This window comes from Salvelinus fontinalis, unplaced genomic scaffold, assembly GCF_029448725.1.
Source record: "Salvelinus fontinalis isolate EN_2023a unplaced genomic scaffold, ASM2944872v1 scaffold_1215, whole genome shotgun sequence".
In the NCBI taxonomy this organism is placed as follows: Eukaryota; Metazoa; Chordata; class Actinopteri; order Salmoniformes; family Salmonidae; genus Salvelinus; species Salvelinus fontinalis.
The window spans coordinates 28,023-48,022 of record NW_026601424.1 but is presented as its reverse complement, the minus strand read 5'-3'; the positions used below and the strand labels follow the sequence as shown (position 1 = coordinate 48,022).

General features: G+C 44.2%; 2 protein-coding genes across 3 annotated transcripts in view; one reads left to right on the top strand and one right to left on the bottom strand.

The window, feature by feature from the left end:
• The window catches only part of LOC129848833 (chromosome transmission fidelity protein 18 homolog), a 15,913-nt gene extending 2,621 nt beyond the window's left edge, over window positions 1-13,292 (top strand). For both annotated transcript variants that reach the window (XM_055915922.1, XM_055915920.1), the window contains exons 4-5: window positions 12,517-12,583; window positions 12,938-13,292. In XM_055915922.1, the coding sequence (XP_055771897.1) occupies window positions 12,517-12,583; window positions 12,938-13,059 (189 nt within the window). In that variant the 3' untranslated portion in view covers window positions 13,060-13,292. The remainder of the gene's footprint in view (window positions 1-12,516; window positions 12,584-12,937) is intronic.
• A 125-nt stretch (window positions 13,293-13,417) lies between these two features.
• LOC129848834 (guanine nucleotide-binding protein G(I)/G(S)/G(O) subunit gamma-13-like) lies at window positions 13,418-17,806 on the bottom strand. The gene is made up of 3 exons (XM_055915923.1): window positions 17,467-17,806; window positions 15,901-15,998; window positions 13,418-14,070 (listed from the first exon to the last, which is right to left on the bottom strand). Exons 2-3 carry the CDS (start codon window positions 15,996-15,998, stop codon window positions 13,965-13,967), a joined length of 204 nt encoding a protein of 67 aa, XP_055771898.1. The 5' UTR covers window positions 17,467-17,806; the 3' UTR covers window positions 13,418-13,964.
• Between the last annotated feature and the right edge of the window lie 2,194 nt (window positions 17,807-20,000).

Sequence of the window (20,000 nt, the reverse complement as noted above, 5' to 3'; positions counted from 1 at the left end):
TATTTGAATAGAGGATTACCAGTATTTACACACCTCTATTTGAATAGAGGATTACCAGTATTCACACACACAGTATTCACACACCTCTATTTGAAAAGAGGATTACCAGTATTCACACACCTCTATTTGAAAAGAGGATTACCAGTATTCACACACCTCTATTTGAAGGGGATTACCAGTATTCACACACACAGTATTCACACACCTCTATTTGAAAAGAGGATTACCAGTATTCACACACCTCTATTTGAAAAGAGGATTACCAGTATTCACACACACAGTATTCACACCTCTGTTTGAAGAGGATTACCAGTATTCACACACCTCTATTTGAATAGAGTATTACCGGTATTCACACACACAGTATTCACACACCACTATTTGAATAGAGGATTACCAGTATTCACACACCTCTATTTTAATAGAGGATTACCAGTATTCACACACACAGTATTCACACACCTCTATTTGAATAGAGGATTACCAGTATTCACACACCTCTATTTGAATAGAGGATTACCAGTATTCACACACCTCTATTTGAATAGAGGATTACCATTATTCACACACCTCTATTTGAATAGAGGATTACCAGTATTCACACACCTCTATTTGAATAGAGGATTACCAGTATTCACACACCTCTATTTGAATAGAGGATTACCAGTATTCACACACCTCTATTTGAATAGAGGATTACCAGTATTCACACACCTCTATTTGAATAGAGGATTACCGGTATTCACACACATAGTATTCACACACCTCTATGTGAATAGAGGATTTGCAGTATTCACACCTCTATTTGAAAAGAGGATTACCTGTATTCACACCTCTATTTGAAAAGAGGATTACCGGTTTTCACTCCTCTATTTGAATAGAGGAGTACCAGTATTCACACACACAGTATTCACACACCTCTATTTGATAAAAGGATTACCAGTATTCGCACACCTCTTTTTGAATAGAGGATTACCAGTATTCACACACACAGTATTCACACACCTCTATTTGAATAGAGAAATACCAGTATTCACACACCTCTATTTGAATAGAGAAATACCAGTATTCACACACCTCTATTTGAATAGAGGATTACCAGTATTCACACACACAGTATTCACACACCTCTATTTGAATAGAGGATTGCCAGTATTCACACACCTCTATTTGAATAGAGGATTACCGGTATTCACACACCTCTATTTGAATAGAGGATTACCAGTATTCACACACCTCTATTTGAATAGAGGATTACCAGTATTCACACACCTCTATTTGAAAAGAGGATTACCGGTATTCACACACCTCTATTTGAATAGAGGATTACCAGTATTCACAACCCTCTATTTGAATAGAGGATTACCAGTATTCACACACCTCTATTTGAATAGAGGATTACCAGTATTCACACACCTCTATTTGAATAGAGGATTACCAGTATTCACACACCTCTATTTGAATAGAGGATTACCAGTATTCACACACCTCTATTTGAATAGAGGATTACCAGTATTCACACACCTCTATTTGAATAGAGGATTACCAGTATTCACACACCTCTATTTGAATAGAGGATTACCAGTATTCACACACCTCTATTTGAATAGAGGATTACCAGTATTCACACACCTCTATTTGAATAGAGGATTACCAGTATTCACACACCTCTATTTGAATAGAGGATTACCAGTATTCACACACCTCTATTTGAAAAGAGGATTACCAGTATTCACACACCTCTATTTGAAAAGAGGATTACCGGTATTCACACACCTCTATTTGAAAAGAGGATTACCGGTATTCACACACCTCTATTTGAATAGAGGATTACCAGTATTCACACACCTCTATTTGAATAGAGGATTACCAGTATTCACACATCTCTATTTGAATAGAGGATTACCAGTATTCACACACCTCTATTTGAATAGAGGATTACCAGTATTCACACACCTCTATTTGAATAGAGGATTACCAGTATTCACACACCTTTTTTTGAAAAGAGGATTACCGGTATTCACACACACAGTATTCACACACCTCTATTTGAATAGAGGATTCACACAGCATCTCAGAGTAATTGTCCTTTTACATCAGATCCTAGATCAGAATGAATCAGATAATATGCACGGGGGCGGATCTGATCTTAGATCAGAATGTATCATATTATATGGATCTGATCCTAGATCAGAATGAATCAGATTATATGGATCTGATCCTAGATCAGAATGAATCAGATTATATGGATCTGATCCTAGATCAGAATGAATCAGATTATATGGATCTGATCCTAGATCAGAATGAATCAGATTATATTGATCTGATCCTAGATCAGAATGAATCAGATTATATGGATCTGATTCTAGATCAGAATGAATCAGATTATATGGATCTGATCCTAGATCAGAATGAATCAGATAATATGGATCTGATCCTAGATCAGAATGAATCAGATTATATGGATCTGATCCTAGATCAGAATGAATCAGATTATATGGATCTGATCCTAGATCAGAATGAATCAGATTATATGGATCTGATCCTAGATCAGAATGAATCAGATTATATGGATCTGATCCTAGATCAGAATGAATCAGATAATATGGATCTGATCCTAGATCAGAATGAATCAGATTATATGGATCTGATCCTAGATCAGAATGAATCAGATTATATGGATCTGATCCTAGATCAGAATGAATCAGATAATATGGATCTGATCCTAGATCAGAATGAATCAGATTATATGGACAGTTATATCCTAGATCAAATCCAATTTTATTAGTGACATGTGCCAAATTTTATTAGTGACAGGTACCTCACAGTGAAACGCTGATTTACAGCCCGAACCAACAGTGCAGTTTAAAAAAAATCCTGATAAGTATAAGAGATAAAAGTAACAAGTAATTAAAGATCAGCAGTAAAATAACAATGTGGAGACTATATACAGGGGGTACCGGTACTGAGTCAATGTGGAGGCTATATACAGGGGGTACCGGTACAGAGTCAATGTGGAGGCTATATACAGGGGGTACTGGTATAGAGTCAATGTGGAGGCTATATACAGGGGGTACCGGTACAGAGTCAACGTGGAGGCTATATACAGGGTGTACCGGTACAGAGTCAATGTGGAGGCTATATACAGGTGGTACCGGTACAGAGTCAATGTGGAGGCTATATACAGGGGGTACCGGTACAGAGTCAATGTGGAGGCTATATACAGGGGGGTACCGGTATAGAGTCAATGTGGAGGCTATATACAGGGGGCACCGGTACAGAGTCAATGTGGAGGCTATATACAGGGGGTACCGGTAGAGTCAATGTGGAGACTATATACAGGGGGTACCGGTACAGAGTCAATGTGGAGGCTATATACAGGGGGTACCGGTACAGAGTCAATGTGGAGGCTATATACAGGGGGTACCGGTACAGAGTCAATGTGGAGGCTATATACAGGGGGTACCGGTACAGAGTCAGTGTGGAGGCTATATACAGGGGGTACCGGTACAGAGTCAGTGTGGAGGCTATATACAGGGGGTACCGGTACAGAGTCAATGTGGAGGCTATATACAGGGGGTACCGGTACAGAGTCAATGTGGAGGCTATATACAGGGGGTACCGATACAGAGTCAATGTGGAGGCTATATACAGGGGTACCGGTACAGAGTCAATGTGGAGACTATATACAGGGGGTACTGGTACAGAGTCAATGTGGAGGCTATATACAGGGGGTACCGGTACAGAGTCAATGTGGAGGCTATATACAGGGGGTACCGGTACAGAGTCAATGTGGAGGCTATATACAGGGGGTACTGGTACAGAGTCAGTGTGGAGGCTATATACAGGGGGTACCGGTACAGAGTCAATGTGGAGGCTATATACAGGGGGTACCGGTACAGAGTCAATGTGGAGGCTATATACAGGGGGTACCGGTACAGAGTCAGTGTGGAGGCTATATACAGGGGGTACCGGTACAGAGTCAATGTGGAGGCTATATACAGGGGGTACCGGTACAGAGTCAGTGTGGAGGCTATATACAGGGGGTACCGGTACAGAGTCAATGTGGAGGCTATATACAGGGGGCACCGGTACAGAGTCAATGTGGAGGCTATATACAGGGGGTACCGGTACAGAGTCAATGTGGAGGCTATATACAGGAGGCACCGGTACAGAGTCAATGTGGAGGCTATATACAGGGGGTACCGGTACAGAGTCAATGTGGAGGCTATATACAGGGGGGGGGGGGGGGGGGTACCGGTAGAGTCAATGTGGAGGCTATATACAGGGGGTACCGGTACAGAGTCAATGTGGAGGCTGTATACAGGGGGTACCGGTACAGAGTCAATGTGGAGGCTATATACAGGGGGTACCGGTACAGAGTCAATGTGGAGGCTGTATACAGGGGGTACCGGTAGAGTCAATGTGGAGGCTGTATACAGGGGGTACCGGTACAGAGTCAATGTGGAGGCTATATACAGGGGGTACCGGTACAGAGTCAATGTGGAGGCTATATACAGGGGGTACCGGTACAGAGTCAATGTGGAGGCTATATACAGGGGGGTACCGGTACAGAGTCAATGTGGAGGCTATATACAGGGGGTACCGGTACAGAGTCAATGTGGAGGCTATATACAGGGGGTACCGGTACAGAGACAATGTGGAGACTATATACAGGAGGTACCGGTACAGAGTCAATGTGGAGGCTATATACAGGGGGTACCGGTACAGAGTCAATGTGGAGGCTATATACAGGGGGTACTGGTACAGAGTCAATGTGGAGGCTATATACAGGGGGTACCGGTACAGAGTCAATGTGGAGACTATATACAGGGTGTACCGGTACAGAGTCAATGTGGAGGCTATATACAGGGGGCACCGGTACAGAGTCAATGTGGAGACTATATACAGGAGGTACCGGTACAGAGTCAATGTGGAGACTATATACAGGGGGTACCAGTAGAGTCAATGTGGAGACTATATACAGGGGGTACCGGTACAGAGTCAATGTGGAGACTATATACAGGGGGTACCGGTAGAGTCAATGTGGAGACTATATACAGGGGGTACCGGTAGAGTCAATGTGGAGGCTATATACAGGGGGTACCGGTAGAGTCAATGTGGAGACTATATACAGGGGGTACCGGTAGAGTCAATGTGGAGACTATATACAGGAGGTACCGGTACAGAGTCAATGTGGAGGCTATATACAGGGGGTACCGGTACAGAGTCAATGTGGAGGCTATATACAGGGGGTACTGGTACAGAGTCAATGTGGAGGCTATATACAGGGGGTACCGGTACAGAGTCAATGTGGAGACTATATACAGGGTGTACCGGTACAGAGTCAATGTGGAGGCTATATACAGGGGGCACCGGTACAGAGTCAATGTGGAGACTATATACAGGAGGTACCGGTACAGAGTCAATGTGGAGACTATATACAGGGGGTACCAGTAGAGTCAATGTGGAGACTATATACAGGGGGTACCGGTACAGAGTCAATGTGGAGACTATATACAGGGGGTACCGGTAGAGTCAATGTGGAGACTATATACAGGGGGTACCGGTAGAGTCAATGTGGAGGCTATATACAGGGGGTACCGGTAGAGTCAATGTGGAGACTATATACAGGGGGTACCGGTAGAGTCAATGTGGAGACTATATACAGGGGGGGGTACCGGTACAGAGTCAATGTGCTGGGGCATTGGTTAGTTGAGGTAGTATGTACATGTAGGTAGTTATTATTAAAGTGACTATGCATAGATGATGACAACAGAGAGTAGCAGCGGTGTGGGGGAGGGGCCAATGCAAATAGTCGAGAGAAAGATGGAGAGAGAGAAAGAGAGGGCGGGCGGGAGGGAGGGAGAGAAAGATGGAGGGATGGAGAGAGAGAGGGAGGGAGAGACTGAGAGAAAGATGGAGGGATGGAGAGAGAGAGGGAGGGAGAGAGAGACTGAGAGAAAGATGGAGGGATGGAGAGAGAGGGAGGGAGGGAGAGACAGAGAAAGATGGAGGGATGGAGAGAGAGAGAGAGAGAGGGAGGGAGGGAGAGAAAGATGGAGGGATGGAGAGAGAGGGAGGGAGGGAGAGACTGAGAGAAAGATGGAGGGATGGAGAGAGAGGGAGGGAGGGAGAGACTGAGAGAAAGATGGAGGGATGGAGAGAGGGCGGGCGGGAGGGAGGGAGAGAAAGATGGAGGGATGGAGAGAGAGAGAGAGAGGGAGAGACTGAGAGAAAGATGGAGGGATAGAGAGAGAGGGAGGGAGGGAGAGACTGAGAGAAAGATGGAGGGATGGAGAGAGGGCGGGCGGGAGGGAGGGAGAGAAAGATGGAGGGATGGAGAGAGAGAGAGAGAGGGAGAGACTGAGAGAAAGATGGAGGGATAGAGAGAGAGAGAGAGAGGGAGAGACTGAGAGAAAGATGGAGGGATGGAGAGAGAGAGAGATGAGGCCAGATCCCAGGAGCTTTGAAACCAGGTTAATGACAGATGGTGTGTATTAGACTCTGAAACCAGGTTAATAACAGGTGGTGTGTATTAGACTCTGAAACCAGGTTAATAACAGATGGTGTGTATTAGACTCTGAAACCAGGTTAATGACAGGTGGTGTGTATTAGACTCTGAAACCAGGTTAATGACAGGTGGTGTGTATTAGACTCTGAAACCAGGTTAATGACAGGTGGTGTGTATTAGACTCTGAAACCAGGTTAATGACAGGTGGTGTGTATTAGACTCTGAAACCAGGTTAATAACAGATGGTGTGTATTAGACTCTGAAACCAGGTTAATGACATGTGGTGTGTATTAGACTCTGAAACCAGGTTAATGACAGGTGGTGTGTATTAGACTCTGAAACCAGGTTAATGACAGATGGTGTGTATTAGACTCTGAAACCAGGTTAATGACAGGTGGTGTGTATTAGACTCTGAAACCAGGTTAATGACAGGTGGTGTGTATTAGACTCTGAAACCAGGTTAATGACAGATGGTGTGTATTAGACTCTGAAACCAGGTTAATGACAGATGGTGTGTATTAGACTCTGAAACCAGGTTAATAACAGATGGTGTGTATTAGACTCTGAAACCAGGTTAATGACAGGTGGTGTGTATTAGACTCTGAAACCAGGTTAATGACAGGTGGTGTGTATTAGACTGAAACCAGGTTAATGACAGGTGGTGTGTATTAAACTCTGAAACCAGGTTAATGACAGATGGTGTGTATTAGACCCTGAAACCAGGTTAATGACAGATGGTGTGTATTAGACTCTGAAACCAGGTTAATGACAGGTGGTGTGTATTAGACTCTGAAACCAGGTTAATGACAGATGGTGTGTATTAGACTCTGAAACCAGGTTAATAACAGATGGTGTGTATTAGACTCTGAAACCAGGTTAATGACAGGTGGTGTGTATTAGACTCTGAAACCAGGTTAATGACAGATGGTGTGTATTAGACTCTGAAACCAGGTTAATGACAGGTGGTGTGTATTAGACTCTGAAACCAGGTTAATGACAGATGGTGTGTATTAGACTCTGAAACCAGGTTAATAACAGGTGGTGTGTATTAGACTCTGAAACCAGGTTAATGACAGATGGTGTGTATTAGACTCTGAAACCAGGTTAATGACAGATGGTGTGTATTAGACTCTGAAACCAGGTTAATGACAGATGGTGTGTAGTAGACTCTGAAACCAGGTTAATGACAGGTGGTGTGTATTAGACTCTGAAACCAGGTTAATGACAGATGGTGTGTATTAGACTCTGAAACCAGGTTAATGACAGGTGGTGTGTATTACACTCTGAAACCAGGTTAATGACAGATGGTGTGTATTAGACTCTGAAACCAGGTTAATGACAGATGGTGTGTATTAGACTCTGAAACCAGGTTAATAACAGATGGTGTGTATTAGACTCTGAAACCAGGTTAATGACAGGTGGTTTGTATTAGACTCTGAAACCAGGTTAATGACAGATGGTGTGTATTAGACTCTGAAACCAGGTTAATAACAGATGGTGTGTATTAGACTCTGAAACCAGGTTAATGACAGGTGGTGTGTATTAGACTCTGAAACCAGGTTAATGACAGATGGTGTGTATTAGACTCTGAAACCAGGTTAATGACAGATGGTGTGTATTAGACTCTGAAACCAGGTTAATGACAGGTGGTGTGTATTAGACTCTGAAACCAGGTTAATGACAGGTGGTGTGTATTAGACTGAAACCAGGTTAATAACAGATGGTGTGTATTAGACTGAAACCAGGTTAATGACAGATGGTGTGTATTAGACTGAAACCAGGTTAATGACAGGTGGTGTGTATTAAACTCTGAAACCAGGTTAATGACAGGTGGTGTGTATTAGACTCTGAAACCAGGTTAATGACAGATGGTGTGTATTAGACTCTGAAACCAGGTTAATGACAGATGGTGTGTATTAGACTCTGAAACCAGGTTAATGACAGATGGTGTGTATTAGACTCTGAAACCAGGTTAATGACAGGTGGTGTGTATTAGACTCTGAAACCAGGTTAATGACAGGTGGTGTGTATTAGACTGAAACCAGGTTAATGACAGATGGTGTGTATTAGACTCTGAAACCAGGTTAATGACAGATGGTGTGTATTAGACTCTGAAACCAGGTTAATGACAGGTGGTGTGTATTAGACTCTGAAACCAGGTTAATGACAGATGGTGTGTAGTAGACTCTGAAACCAGGTTAATAACAGATGGTGTGTATTAGACTCTGAAACCAGGTTAATAACAGATGGTGTGTATTAGACTCTGAAACCAGGTTAATGACAGGTGGTGTGTATTAGACTCTGAAACCAGGTTAATGACAGGTGGTGTGTATTAGACTCTGAAACCAGGTTAATAACAGATGGTGTGTATTAGACTCTGAAACCAGGTTAATGACAGGTGGTGTGTATTAGACTCTGAAACCAGGTTAATGGCAGATGGTGTGTATTAGACTGAAACCAGGTTAATGACAGATGGTGTGTATTAGACTCTGAAACCAGGTTAATGGCAGATGGTGTGTATTAGACTGAAACCAGGTTAATGACAGATGGTGTGTATTAGACTCTGAAACCAGGTTAAAGACAGATGGTGTGTATTAGACTCTGAAACCAGGTTAATGACAGATGGTGTGTATTACACTCTGAAACCAGGTTAATGACAGGTGGTGTGTATTAGACTCTGAAACCAGGTTAATGGCAGATGGTGTGTATTAGACTGAAACCAGGTTAATGACAGATGGTGTGTAATAGACTCTGAAACCAGGTTAATGACAGATGGTGTGTATTAGACTCTGAAACCAGGTTAATAACAGATGGTGTGTATTAGACTCTGAAACCAGGTTAATGACAGGTGGTGTGTATTAGACTCTGAAACCAGGTTAATGACAGGTGGTGTGTATTAGACTCTGAAACCAGGTTAATAACAGATGGTGTGTATTAGACTCTGAAACCAGGTTAATGACAGGTGGTGTGTATTAGACTCTGAAACCAGGTTAATGGCAGATGGTGTGTATTAGACTGAAACCAGGTTAATGACAGATGGTGTGTATTAGACTCTGAAACCAGGTTAATGACAGATGGTGTGTATTAGACTCTGAAACCAGGTTAATGACAGGTGGTGTGTATTAGACTCTGAAACCAGGTTAAAGACAGATGGTGTGTATTAGACTCTGAAACCAGGTTAAAGACAGATGGTGTGTATTAGACTCTGAAACCAGGTTAATGACAGATGGTGTGTATTAGACTCTGAAACCAGGTTAATGACAGGTGGTGTGTATTACACTCTGAAACCAGGTTAATGACAGGTGGTGTGTATTAGACTCTGAAACCAGGTTAATGACAGATGGTGTGTATTAGACTCTGAAACCAGGTTAATGACAGATGGTGTGTATTACACTCTGAAACCAGGTTAATGACAGGTGGTGTGTATTAGACTCTGAAACCAGGTTAATGGCAGATGGTGTGTATTAGACTGAAACCAGGTTAATGACAGATGGTGTGTATTAGACTCTGAAACCAGGTTAATGACAGATGGTGTGTATTAGACTCTGAAACCAGGTTAACGACAGGTGGTGGGTATTAGACTCTGAAACCAGGTTAATGACAGGTGGTGTGTATTAGACTCTGAAACCAGGTTAATGACAGGTGGTGTGTATTAGACTCTGAAACCAGGTTAATGACAGATGGTGTGTATTAGACTCTGAAACCAGGTTAATGACAGATGGTGTATTAGACTCTGAAACCAGGTTAATGACAGGTGGTGTGTATTAGACTCTGAAACCAGGTTAATGACAGGTGGTGTGTATTAGACTCTGAAACCAGGTTAATGACATATGGTGTGTATTAGACTCTGAAACCAGGTTAATGACAGGTGGTGTGTATTAGACTCTGAAACCAGGTTAATGACAGATGGTGTGTATTAGACTCTGAAACCAGGTTAATGACAGGTGGTGTGTATTAGACTCTGAAACCAGGTTAATGACAGATGGTGTGTATTACACTCTGAAACCAGGTTAATGACAGATGGTGTGTATTAGACTCTGAAACCAGGTTAATAACAGGTGGTGTGTATTAGACTCTGAAACCAGGTTAATAACAGATGGTGTGTATTAGACTCTGAAACCAGGTTAATGACAGATGGTGTGTATTAGACTCTGAAACCAGGTTAATGACAGGTGGTGTGTATTAGACTCTGAAACCAGGTTAATGACAGGTGGTGTGTATTAGACTGAAACCAGGTTAATGACAGATGGTGTGTATTAGACTGAAACCAGGTTAATAACAGATGGTGTGTATTAGACTGAAACCAGGTTAATGACAGATGGTGTGTATTAGACTCTGAAACCAGGTTAATAACAGATGGTGTGTATTAGACTCTGAAACCAGGTTAATGACAGATGGTGTGTATTAGACTCTGAAACCAGGTTAATAACAGGTGGTGTGTATTAGACTCTGAAACCAGGTTAATGACAGGTGGTGTGTATTAGACTCTGAAACCAGGTTAATGACAGATGGTGTGTATTAGACTGAAACCAGGTTAATGACAGGTGGTGTGTATTAGACTCTGAAACCAGGTTAATGACAGGTGGTGTGTATTAGACTCTGAAACCAGGTTAATGACAGATGGTGTGTATTAGACTCTGAAACCAGGTTAATAACAGATGGTGTGTATTAGACTCTGAAACCAGGTTAATGACAGATGGTGTGTATTAGACTCTGAAACCAGGTTAATAACAGATGGTGTGTATTAGACTCTGAAACCAGGTTAATGACAGGTGGTGTGTATTAGACTCTGAAACCAGGTTAATGACAGGTGGTGTGTATTAGACTCTGAAACCAGGTTAATGACAGGTGGTGTGTATTAGACTCTGAAACCAGGTTAATGACAGGTGGTGTGTATTAGACTCTGAAACCAGGTTAATGACAGATGGTGTGTATTAGACTGAAACCAGGTTAATAACAGGTGGTGTGTATTAGACTCTGAAACCAGGTTAATGACAGATGGTGTGTATTAGACTGAAACCAGGTTAATGACAGGTGGTGTGTATTAGACTCTGAAACCAGGTTAATGACAGGTGGTGTGTATTAGACTCTGAAACCAGGTTAATGACAGATGGTGTGTATTAGACTCTGAAACCAGGTTAATAACAGATGGTGTGTATTAGACTCTGAAACCAGGTTAATGACAGATGGTGTGTATTAGACTCTGAAACCAGGTTAATAACAGATGGTGTGTATTAGACTCTGAAACCAGGTTAATGACAGGTGGTGTGTATTAGACTCTGAAACCAGGTTAATGACAGGTGGTGTGTATTAGACTCTGAAACCAGGTTAATGACAGGTGGTGTGTATTAGACTCTGAAACCAGGTTAATGACAGGTGGTGTGTATTAGACTCTGAAACCAGGTTAATGACAGGTGGTGTGTATTAGACTCTGAAACCAGGTTAATGACAGGTGGTGTGTATTAGACTCTGAAACCAGGTTAATGACAGGTGGTGTGTATTAGACTCTGAAACCAGGTTAATGACAGGTGGTGTGTATTAGACTCTGAAACCAGGTTAATAACAGGTGGTGTGTATTAGACTCTGAAACCAGGTTAATGACAGGTGGTGTGTATTAGACTCTGAAACCAGGTTAATGACAGGTGGTGTGTATTAGACTCTGAAACCAGGTTAATGACAGATGGTGTGTATTAGACTCTGAAACCAGGTTAATGACAGGTGGTGTGTATTAGACTCTGAAACCAGGTTAATGACAGATGGTGTGTATTAGACTCTGAAACCAGGTTAATAACAGGTGGTGTGTATTAGACTCTGAAACCAGGTTAATAACAGATGGTGTGTATTAGACTCTGAAACCAGGTTAATGACAGGTGGTGTGTATTAGACTCTGAAACCAGGTTAATGACAGGTGGTGTGTATTAGACTCTGAAACCAGGTTAATGACAGTATTTGTGGCTCTGGATAAGGACGCTGCTAAATTACTAAAATGTTGTGTTCTGCAGCCGGAGGTGGATTTCTTTGGCCGAGCCGTCGCCCCTAAGGAGAAACCACAGGTGGTCTCCGCTACAGGTAACTACAGTGTGTTCATAAGAATGTACAGGGAACATTTAACGTAGCATCTCTGATTCAGGGAACATTACATTTAACGTCTGTCAGTCTGGGGGCTGATACTACTGTCTCAGTCTGGGGGCTGATACTACTGTCTCAGTCTGGGGGCTGATATTACTGTCTCAGTCTGGGGGCTGATACTACTGTCTCAGTCTGGGGGCTGATACTACTGTCTCAGTCTGGGGGGCTGATATTACTGTCTCAGTCTGGGGGCTACTGCGCGTCGCCCCATAGAGGGAACGTTGTTCATATGAATGTGTAGAGGCTGTGTATCTGTGTGTGTTTTAACTGTAAACTGTCTCTTTCTGTCACTAGGTGAGGTGTGTGTGGAGGTTGCCATGGGGACAGCGGTTGGCAACAGTGACGTGTGGTTCCGTTTCAACGAGGGCGTGTCCAACGCCGTGCGACGCAACATCTACATCAGAGAACTGCTATAACTCACACACACACACACACACACACACACACACACACACACACACCGTACACACACACTCCATCTCATACACGTTAGAATGTTAGTCAATAAATTATCACGAGTCAATCTGTCAAACCACCTCTTTATTATGTTTGATTGACAGTGGAAACAGCCAATAAAAACAGTGTATTCTGATTGACAGTGGAAACATCCAATAAAAACAGTGTATTCTGATTGACAGTGGAAACATCCAATAAAAACAGTGTATTCTGATTGACAGTGGAAACATCCAATAAAAACAGTGTATTCTGATTGACAGTGGAAAAAAGCCGATAAAAAGTGTGATTCAGTTAACAACAAACTTCTATCTTCTATCTCGTTCTTTAACAAAGCTCTGAGATGAACTCTGCAAAGCTGCTTTCAATGTAGGACATGTTGCTGACAGGAAGGGGACTACTTTCAATGTAGGACATGTTGCTCACAGGAAGGGGACTATTTTCAATGTAGGACATGTTGCGCACAGGAAGGGGACTACTTTCAATGTAGGACATGTTGCTGACAGGAAGGGGACTACTTTCAATGTAGGACATGTTGCTGACAGGAAGGGGACTACTTTCAATGTAGGACATGTTGCTCACAGGAAGGGGACTACTTTCAATGTAGGACATGTTGCTGACAGGAAGGGGACTACTTTCAATGTAGGACATGTTGCTCACAGGAAGGGGACTACTTTCAATGTAGGACATGTTGCTCACAGGAAGGGGGCGACTTTCAACTAAAACCATAGACATGGACAAATAAATAGGACGGGACAACTTGGTGTGTGTATCCGTGTGTGTTTCTCAATGTGTGTCTGTGTCGGTGTGTGTGTGTGTGTGTATCCGTGTGTGTGTGTGTGTGTGTGTATCCGTGTGTGTGTGTCCGTTAGAGGATCACACATTTGCCTTTCTCCACCCAGGGGTTGGCCCTCATCAGCTCTGGGTTCAGGAATGGGTCGTCACACACACACCCCTCGATCCATTTCACCAGCCTGCCAAGAGAACACACACACACCCTGTTAGACCACACCCCTCGATCCACTGGGATTCAATCCGGTCTCAGGTTAAGGATCTAGGTGTTTTTAAAGGTTCTGATTGGGCCGACAGCGTTTACCGTGAATAGGATCTCCCCGAACGCGGAAACATTTGCCTTTAAAAACCCACGATGGGTTTGAATCCCGGATGTAGACAAGGTTGCTAGAGACCAGAAGGACTAGACACTGGGGTAGAGACCAGAAGGACACTGGGGTAGAGACCAGAAGGACACTGGGATAGAGACCAGAAGGACACTGGGATAGAGACCAGAAGGACTAGACACTGGGATAGAGACCAGAAGGACTAGACACTGGAATAGAGACCAGAAGGACACTGGGATAGAGACCAGGACACTGGGGTAGAGACCAGAAGGACTAGACACTGGGATAGACCAGAAGGACTAGACACTGGGATAGAGACCAGAAGGACTAGACACTGGAATAGAGACCAGAAGGACACTGGGATAGAGACCAGGACACTGGGGTAGAGACCAGAAGGACTAGACACTGGGATAGACCAGAAGGACTAGACACTGGGGTAGAGACTAGAAGGACTAGACACTGGGATAGAGACCAGAAGGACACTGGGATAGAGACCAGAAGGACTAGACACTGGGGTAGAGACTAGAAGGACTAGACACTGGGATAGAGACCAGAAGGACACTGGGGTAGAGACCAGAAGGACTAGACACTGGGGTAGAGACTAGAAGGACTAGACACTGGGATAGAGACCAGAAGGACACTGGGGTAGAGACCAGAAGGACTAGACACTGGGGTAGAGACCAGAAGGACACTGGGATAGAGACCAGAAGGACACTGAGGTAGAGACCAGAAGGACTAGACACTGGGGTAGAGACCAGAAGGACACTGGGATAGAGACCAGAAGGACTAGACACTGGGATAGAGACCAGAAGGACTAGACACTGGGATAGAGACCAGAAGGACACTGGGGTAGAGACCAGAAGGACTAGACACTGGGGTAGAGACCAGAAGGCCACTGGGATAGAGACCAGAATGACACTGGGATAGAGACCAGAAGGACACTGGGGTAGAGACCAGAAGGACACTGGGGTAGAGACCAGAAGGACACTGGGATAGAGACCAGGACACTGGGGTAGAGACCAGAAGGACACTGGGATAGAGACCAGAAGGACACTGGGATAGAGACCAGAAGGACACTAGGATAGAGACCAGGACACTGGGGTAGAGACCAGAAGGACACTGGGGTAGAGACCAGAAGGACACTGGGATAGAGACCAGGACACTGGGGTAGAGACCAGAAGGACACTGGGGTAGAGACCAGGAGGACACTGGGGTAGAGACCAGAAGGACACTGGGATAGAGACCAGAAGGACACTGGGATAGAGACCAGGAGGACACTGGGGTAGAGACCAGAAGGACACTGGGGTAGAGACCAGAAGGACACTGGGATAGAGACCAGAAGGACACTGGGATAGAGACCAGAAGGACACTGGGGTAGAGACCAGAAGGACACTGGGGTAGAGACCAGAAGGACTAGACACTGGAATAGAGACCAGAAGGACTAGACACTGGGGTAGAGACCAGAAGGACTAGACACTGGGGTAGAGACCAGAAGGACTAGACACTGGGGTAGAGACCAGAAGGACACTGGGGTAGAGACCAGAAGGACTAGACACTGGGGTAGAGACCAGAAGGACACTGGGGTAGAGACCAGAAGGACACTGGGATAGACCAGAAGGACACTGGGATAGAGACCAGAAGGACACTGGGATAGAGACCAGAAGGACACAGAAGGACACTACCTACTCAGTAACAGTGATGGAGGATTTCTCTCTGTTGATGGCCAGCTGGTACTGAAGACTCTCCACCTCTCTCTTCATCTGGGGAAGGTCCAAGTCCTCCATCTACACACATTATACACACATTACATAGTACACACATTACATAGCACACATTACATAATACACACATTACAATATACACACATTACAATATACACACATTACATAGTACACACATTACACTCTGCTACCAGACATATCTATACATAGTCTACACTCTGCTACCAGACATATCTATACATAGTCTACACTCTGCTACCAGACATATCTATACATAGTCTACACTCTGCTACCAGACATATCTATATATAGTCTACACTCTGCTACCAGACATATCTATATATAGTCTACACTCTGCTACCAGACAGGCTCCTATATGACCAGAACGTACGTGTGTGTGTGTGTGTGTGTGTGTGTGTGTGTGTGTGTGTGTGTGTGTGTGTGTGTGTGTGTGTGTGTGTGTGTGTGTGTGTGTGTGTGTGTGTGTGTGTGTGTGTGTGTCCGTGTGTGTGTGTGTGTGTGTGTGTGTGTGTGTGTGTGAGAGAGAGACTGAATAACTGGGTCATGTGCCTTTTATTAGGTCCTTTTGCTGAGCAGCCCCACCAGTAACAGATGTATTACATAGCTCAGCTATGATCATATATACATATAGACACTCAATACGAATACAGTGTACTTCTGATTAAATGGGGTTATATATTTATATAAGTCTATGATTGTGTTTATATATAATAATTTTTTTATAGTGTAAAATGATTATAGACGTCACTGATTCTCTGTTCTCCCGGTCTCCGCGCTCATCACCACTAGCTGCCGTTTCACTGAAGAAAACAAGTCGTTCTGTTCTTCAGTTCCGGTAAATCCCCCGATTTTTTTTTTTACAGAGAACACAACGTTAAATCCCCCGTTTTAACAGATAACGTTTAATGTAAAATGTCATGTCGAGACAACAAAGCCAGAGAGCGTTAGAGTGACGCAGCTGTCTCCGTGTTTTCATCTGCCCTATTTAAATAAACCAATAATCTCATCCTGGCCTGAAATAACACATTATCGCGATCAACAAAGAAAATAGCTGAACCTCGGGAGTTTATCTAGAGAATAGAAATGGCGTCAATATCCAGAGATGGCATTATGCTGATAAAAACCCCTTTAATAAATACACGTTATAAAACGGTAGAACCGTTGGCGCTGCTCTGTAGCTTTCGCGTTGTCCCTTATGAATGTTGTTCTGGAGGCAGATCTGCAGTGGTCACTCGCCAACACCGCCACAAAGTCATCAAATATGATTGTTAAACCCTAACCACTGTTTAACCTTAATGCCTAACATTATATTAAAGACCAAAAAACAAGCTCATTTTAGTTTTCATGAATTTGTACACTACAGCCAATGTTTACATTACAGCTGGCCCATCTAAAGGGATTGACATGATATAGGCCGTATAGACGGTTACAGACCGAATGATGCTGCTACGAGACTGTTAACAGATTCATCACGGAAGGAGCGCCGGGGAGGTTCTGTGGTGTTTCTTACCGTTTTACCGGAGACCTGGTGGTTCTAGTCGTGAGGTTCTGATCCAGATGAGCTGCAGCGCTGGTTAGCCTTATGTTCCCAGACAGACGACACGCGATTTACCCCCCTCAAACTACCGAAAACAGTACAGTGGAGGTAACGAGCTCTAACGGGAATTAGCGGTGGTTAGAGCGGAAAAATCAGGAACGCTCGAGCATCTCCCGGTAGACAAGACCGAATATAGCGCGAGAGAGATCAATCCGCTTCTGTCGTCTGCTTGTGGAACTGCCTCACTCTCTCTATCCTCTTTCTCAATCAGACACTCCCTTTCTCCCTCTATCCTCTTCCTCTATCAGACACTCCCTTTCTCCCTCTATCCTCTTCCTCTATCAGACACTCCCTTTCTCCCTCTATCAGACACTCCCTTTCTCCCTCTATCCTCTTCCTCTATCAGACACTCCCTTTCTCCCTCTATCCTCTTCCTCTATCAGACACTCCCTTTCTCCCTCTATCCTCTTCCTCTATCAGACACTCCCTTTCTCCCTCTATCCTCTTCCTCTATCAGACACTCCCTTTCTCCCTCTATCCTCTTCCTCTATCAGACACTCCCTTTCTCCCTCTATCCTCTTCCTCTATCAGACACTCCCTTTCTCCCTCTATCCTCTTCCTCTATCAGACACTCCCTTTCTCCCTCTATCCTCTTCCTCTATCAGACACTCCCTTTCTCTCTCTATCCTCTTCCTCTATCAGACACTCCCTTTCTCTCTCTATCCTCTTCCTCTATCAGACACTCCCTTTCTCCCTCTATCCTCTTCCTCTATCAGACACTCCCTTTCTCTCTCTATCCTCTTCCTCTATCAGACACTCCCTTTCTCCCTCTATCCTCTTCCTCTATCAGACACTCCCTTTCTCTCTCTATCCTCTTCCTCTATCAGACACTCCCTTTCTCCCTCTATCCTCTTCCTCTATCAGACACTCCCTTTCTCCCTCTATCCTCTTCCTCTATCAGACACTCCCTTTCTCCCTCTATCCTCTTCCTCTATCAGACACTCCCTTTCTCCCTCTATCCTCTTCCTCTATCAGACACTCCCTTTCTCCCTCTATCCTCTTCCTCTATCAGACACTCCCTTTCTCTCTCTATCCTCTTCCTCTATCAGACACTCCCTTTCTCTCTCTATCCTCTTCCTCTATCAGACACTCCCTTTCTCCCTCTATCCTCTTCCTCTATCAGACACTCCCTTTCTCTCTCTATCCTCTTCCTCTATCAGACACTCCCTTTCTCCCTCTATCCTCTTCCTCTATCAGACACTCCCTTTCTCCCTCTATCCTCTTCCTCTATCAGACACTCCCTTTCTCCCTCTATCCTCTTCCTCTATCAGACACTCCCTTTCTCTCTCTATCCTCTTCCTCTATCGGACACTCCCTTTCTCTCTCTATCCTCTTGTCTTCTATCAGACACTCCCTTTCTCTCTCTATCCTCTTCTTCTATCAGACACTCCCTTTCTCCCTCTATCCTCTTCCTCTATCAGACACTCCCTTTCTCTCTCTATCCTCTTCCGCTATCAGACACTCCCTTTCTCTCTCTATCCTCTTCCTCTATCAGACACTCCCTTTCTCCCTCTATCCTCTTGTCTTCTATCAGACACTCCCTTTCTCTCTCTATCCTCTTCCTCTATCAGACACTCCCTTTCTCCCTCTATCCTCTTCTATCAGACACTCCCTTTCTCTCTCTATCCTCTTCCTCTATCAGACACTCCCTTTCTCTCTCTATCCTCCTGTCTTCTATCAGACACTCCCTTTCTCTCTCTATCCTCTTCCTCTATCAGACACTCCCTTTCTCTCTCTATCCTCTTCTATCAGACACTCCCTTTCTCTCTCTATCCTCCTGTCTTCTATCAGACACTCCCTTTCTCTCTCTATCCTCTTCCTCTATCAGACACTCCCTTTCTCCCTCTATCCTCTTCCTCTATCAGACACTCCCTTTCTCTCTCTATCCTCTTCCTCTATCAGACACTCCCTTTCTCTCTCTATCCTCTTCCTCTATCAGACACTCCCTTTCTCTCTCTATCCTCTTCCTCTATCAGACACTCCCTTTCTCTCTCTATCCTCTTCCTCTATCAGACACACCCTTTCTCCCTCTATCCTCTTCCTCTATCAGACACTCCCTTTCTCCCTCTATCCTCTTCCTCTATCAGACACTCCCTTTCTCCCTCTATCCTCTTCCTCTATCAGACACTCCCTTTCTCCCTCTATCCTCTCCCTCTATCAGACACTCCCTTTCTCTCTCTATCCTCTTCCTCTATCAGACACTCCCTTTCTCCCTCTATCAGACACTCCCTTTCTCCCTCTATCAGACACTCCCTTTCTCCCTCTATCAGACACTCCCTTTCTCCCTCTATCAGACACTCCCTTTCTCCCTCTATCCTCTTCCTCTATCAGACACTCCCTTTCTCCCTCTATCCTCTTCCTCTATCAGACACTCCCTTTCTCTCTCTATCCTCTTCCTCTATCAGACACTCCCTTTCTCCCTCTATCCTCTTCCTCTATCAGACACT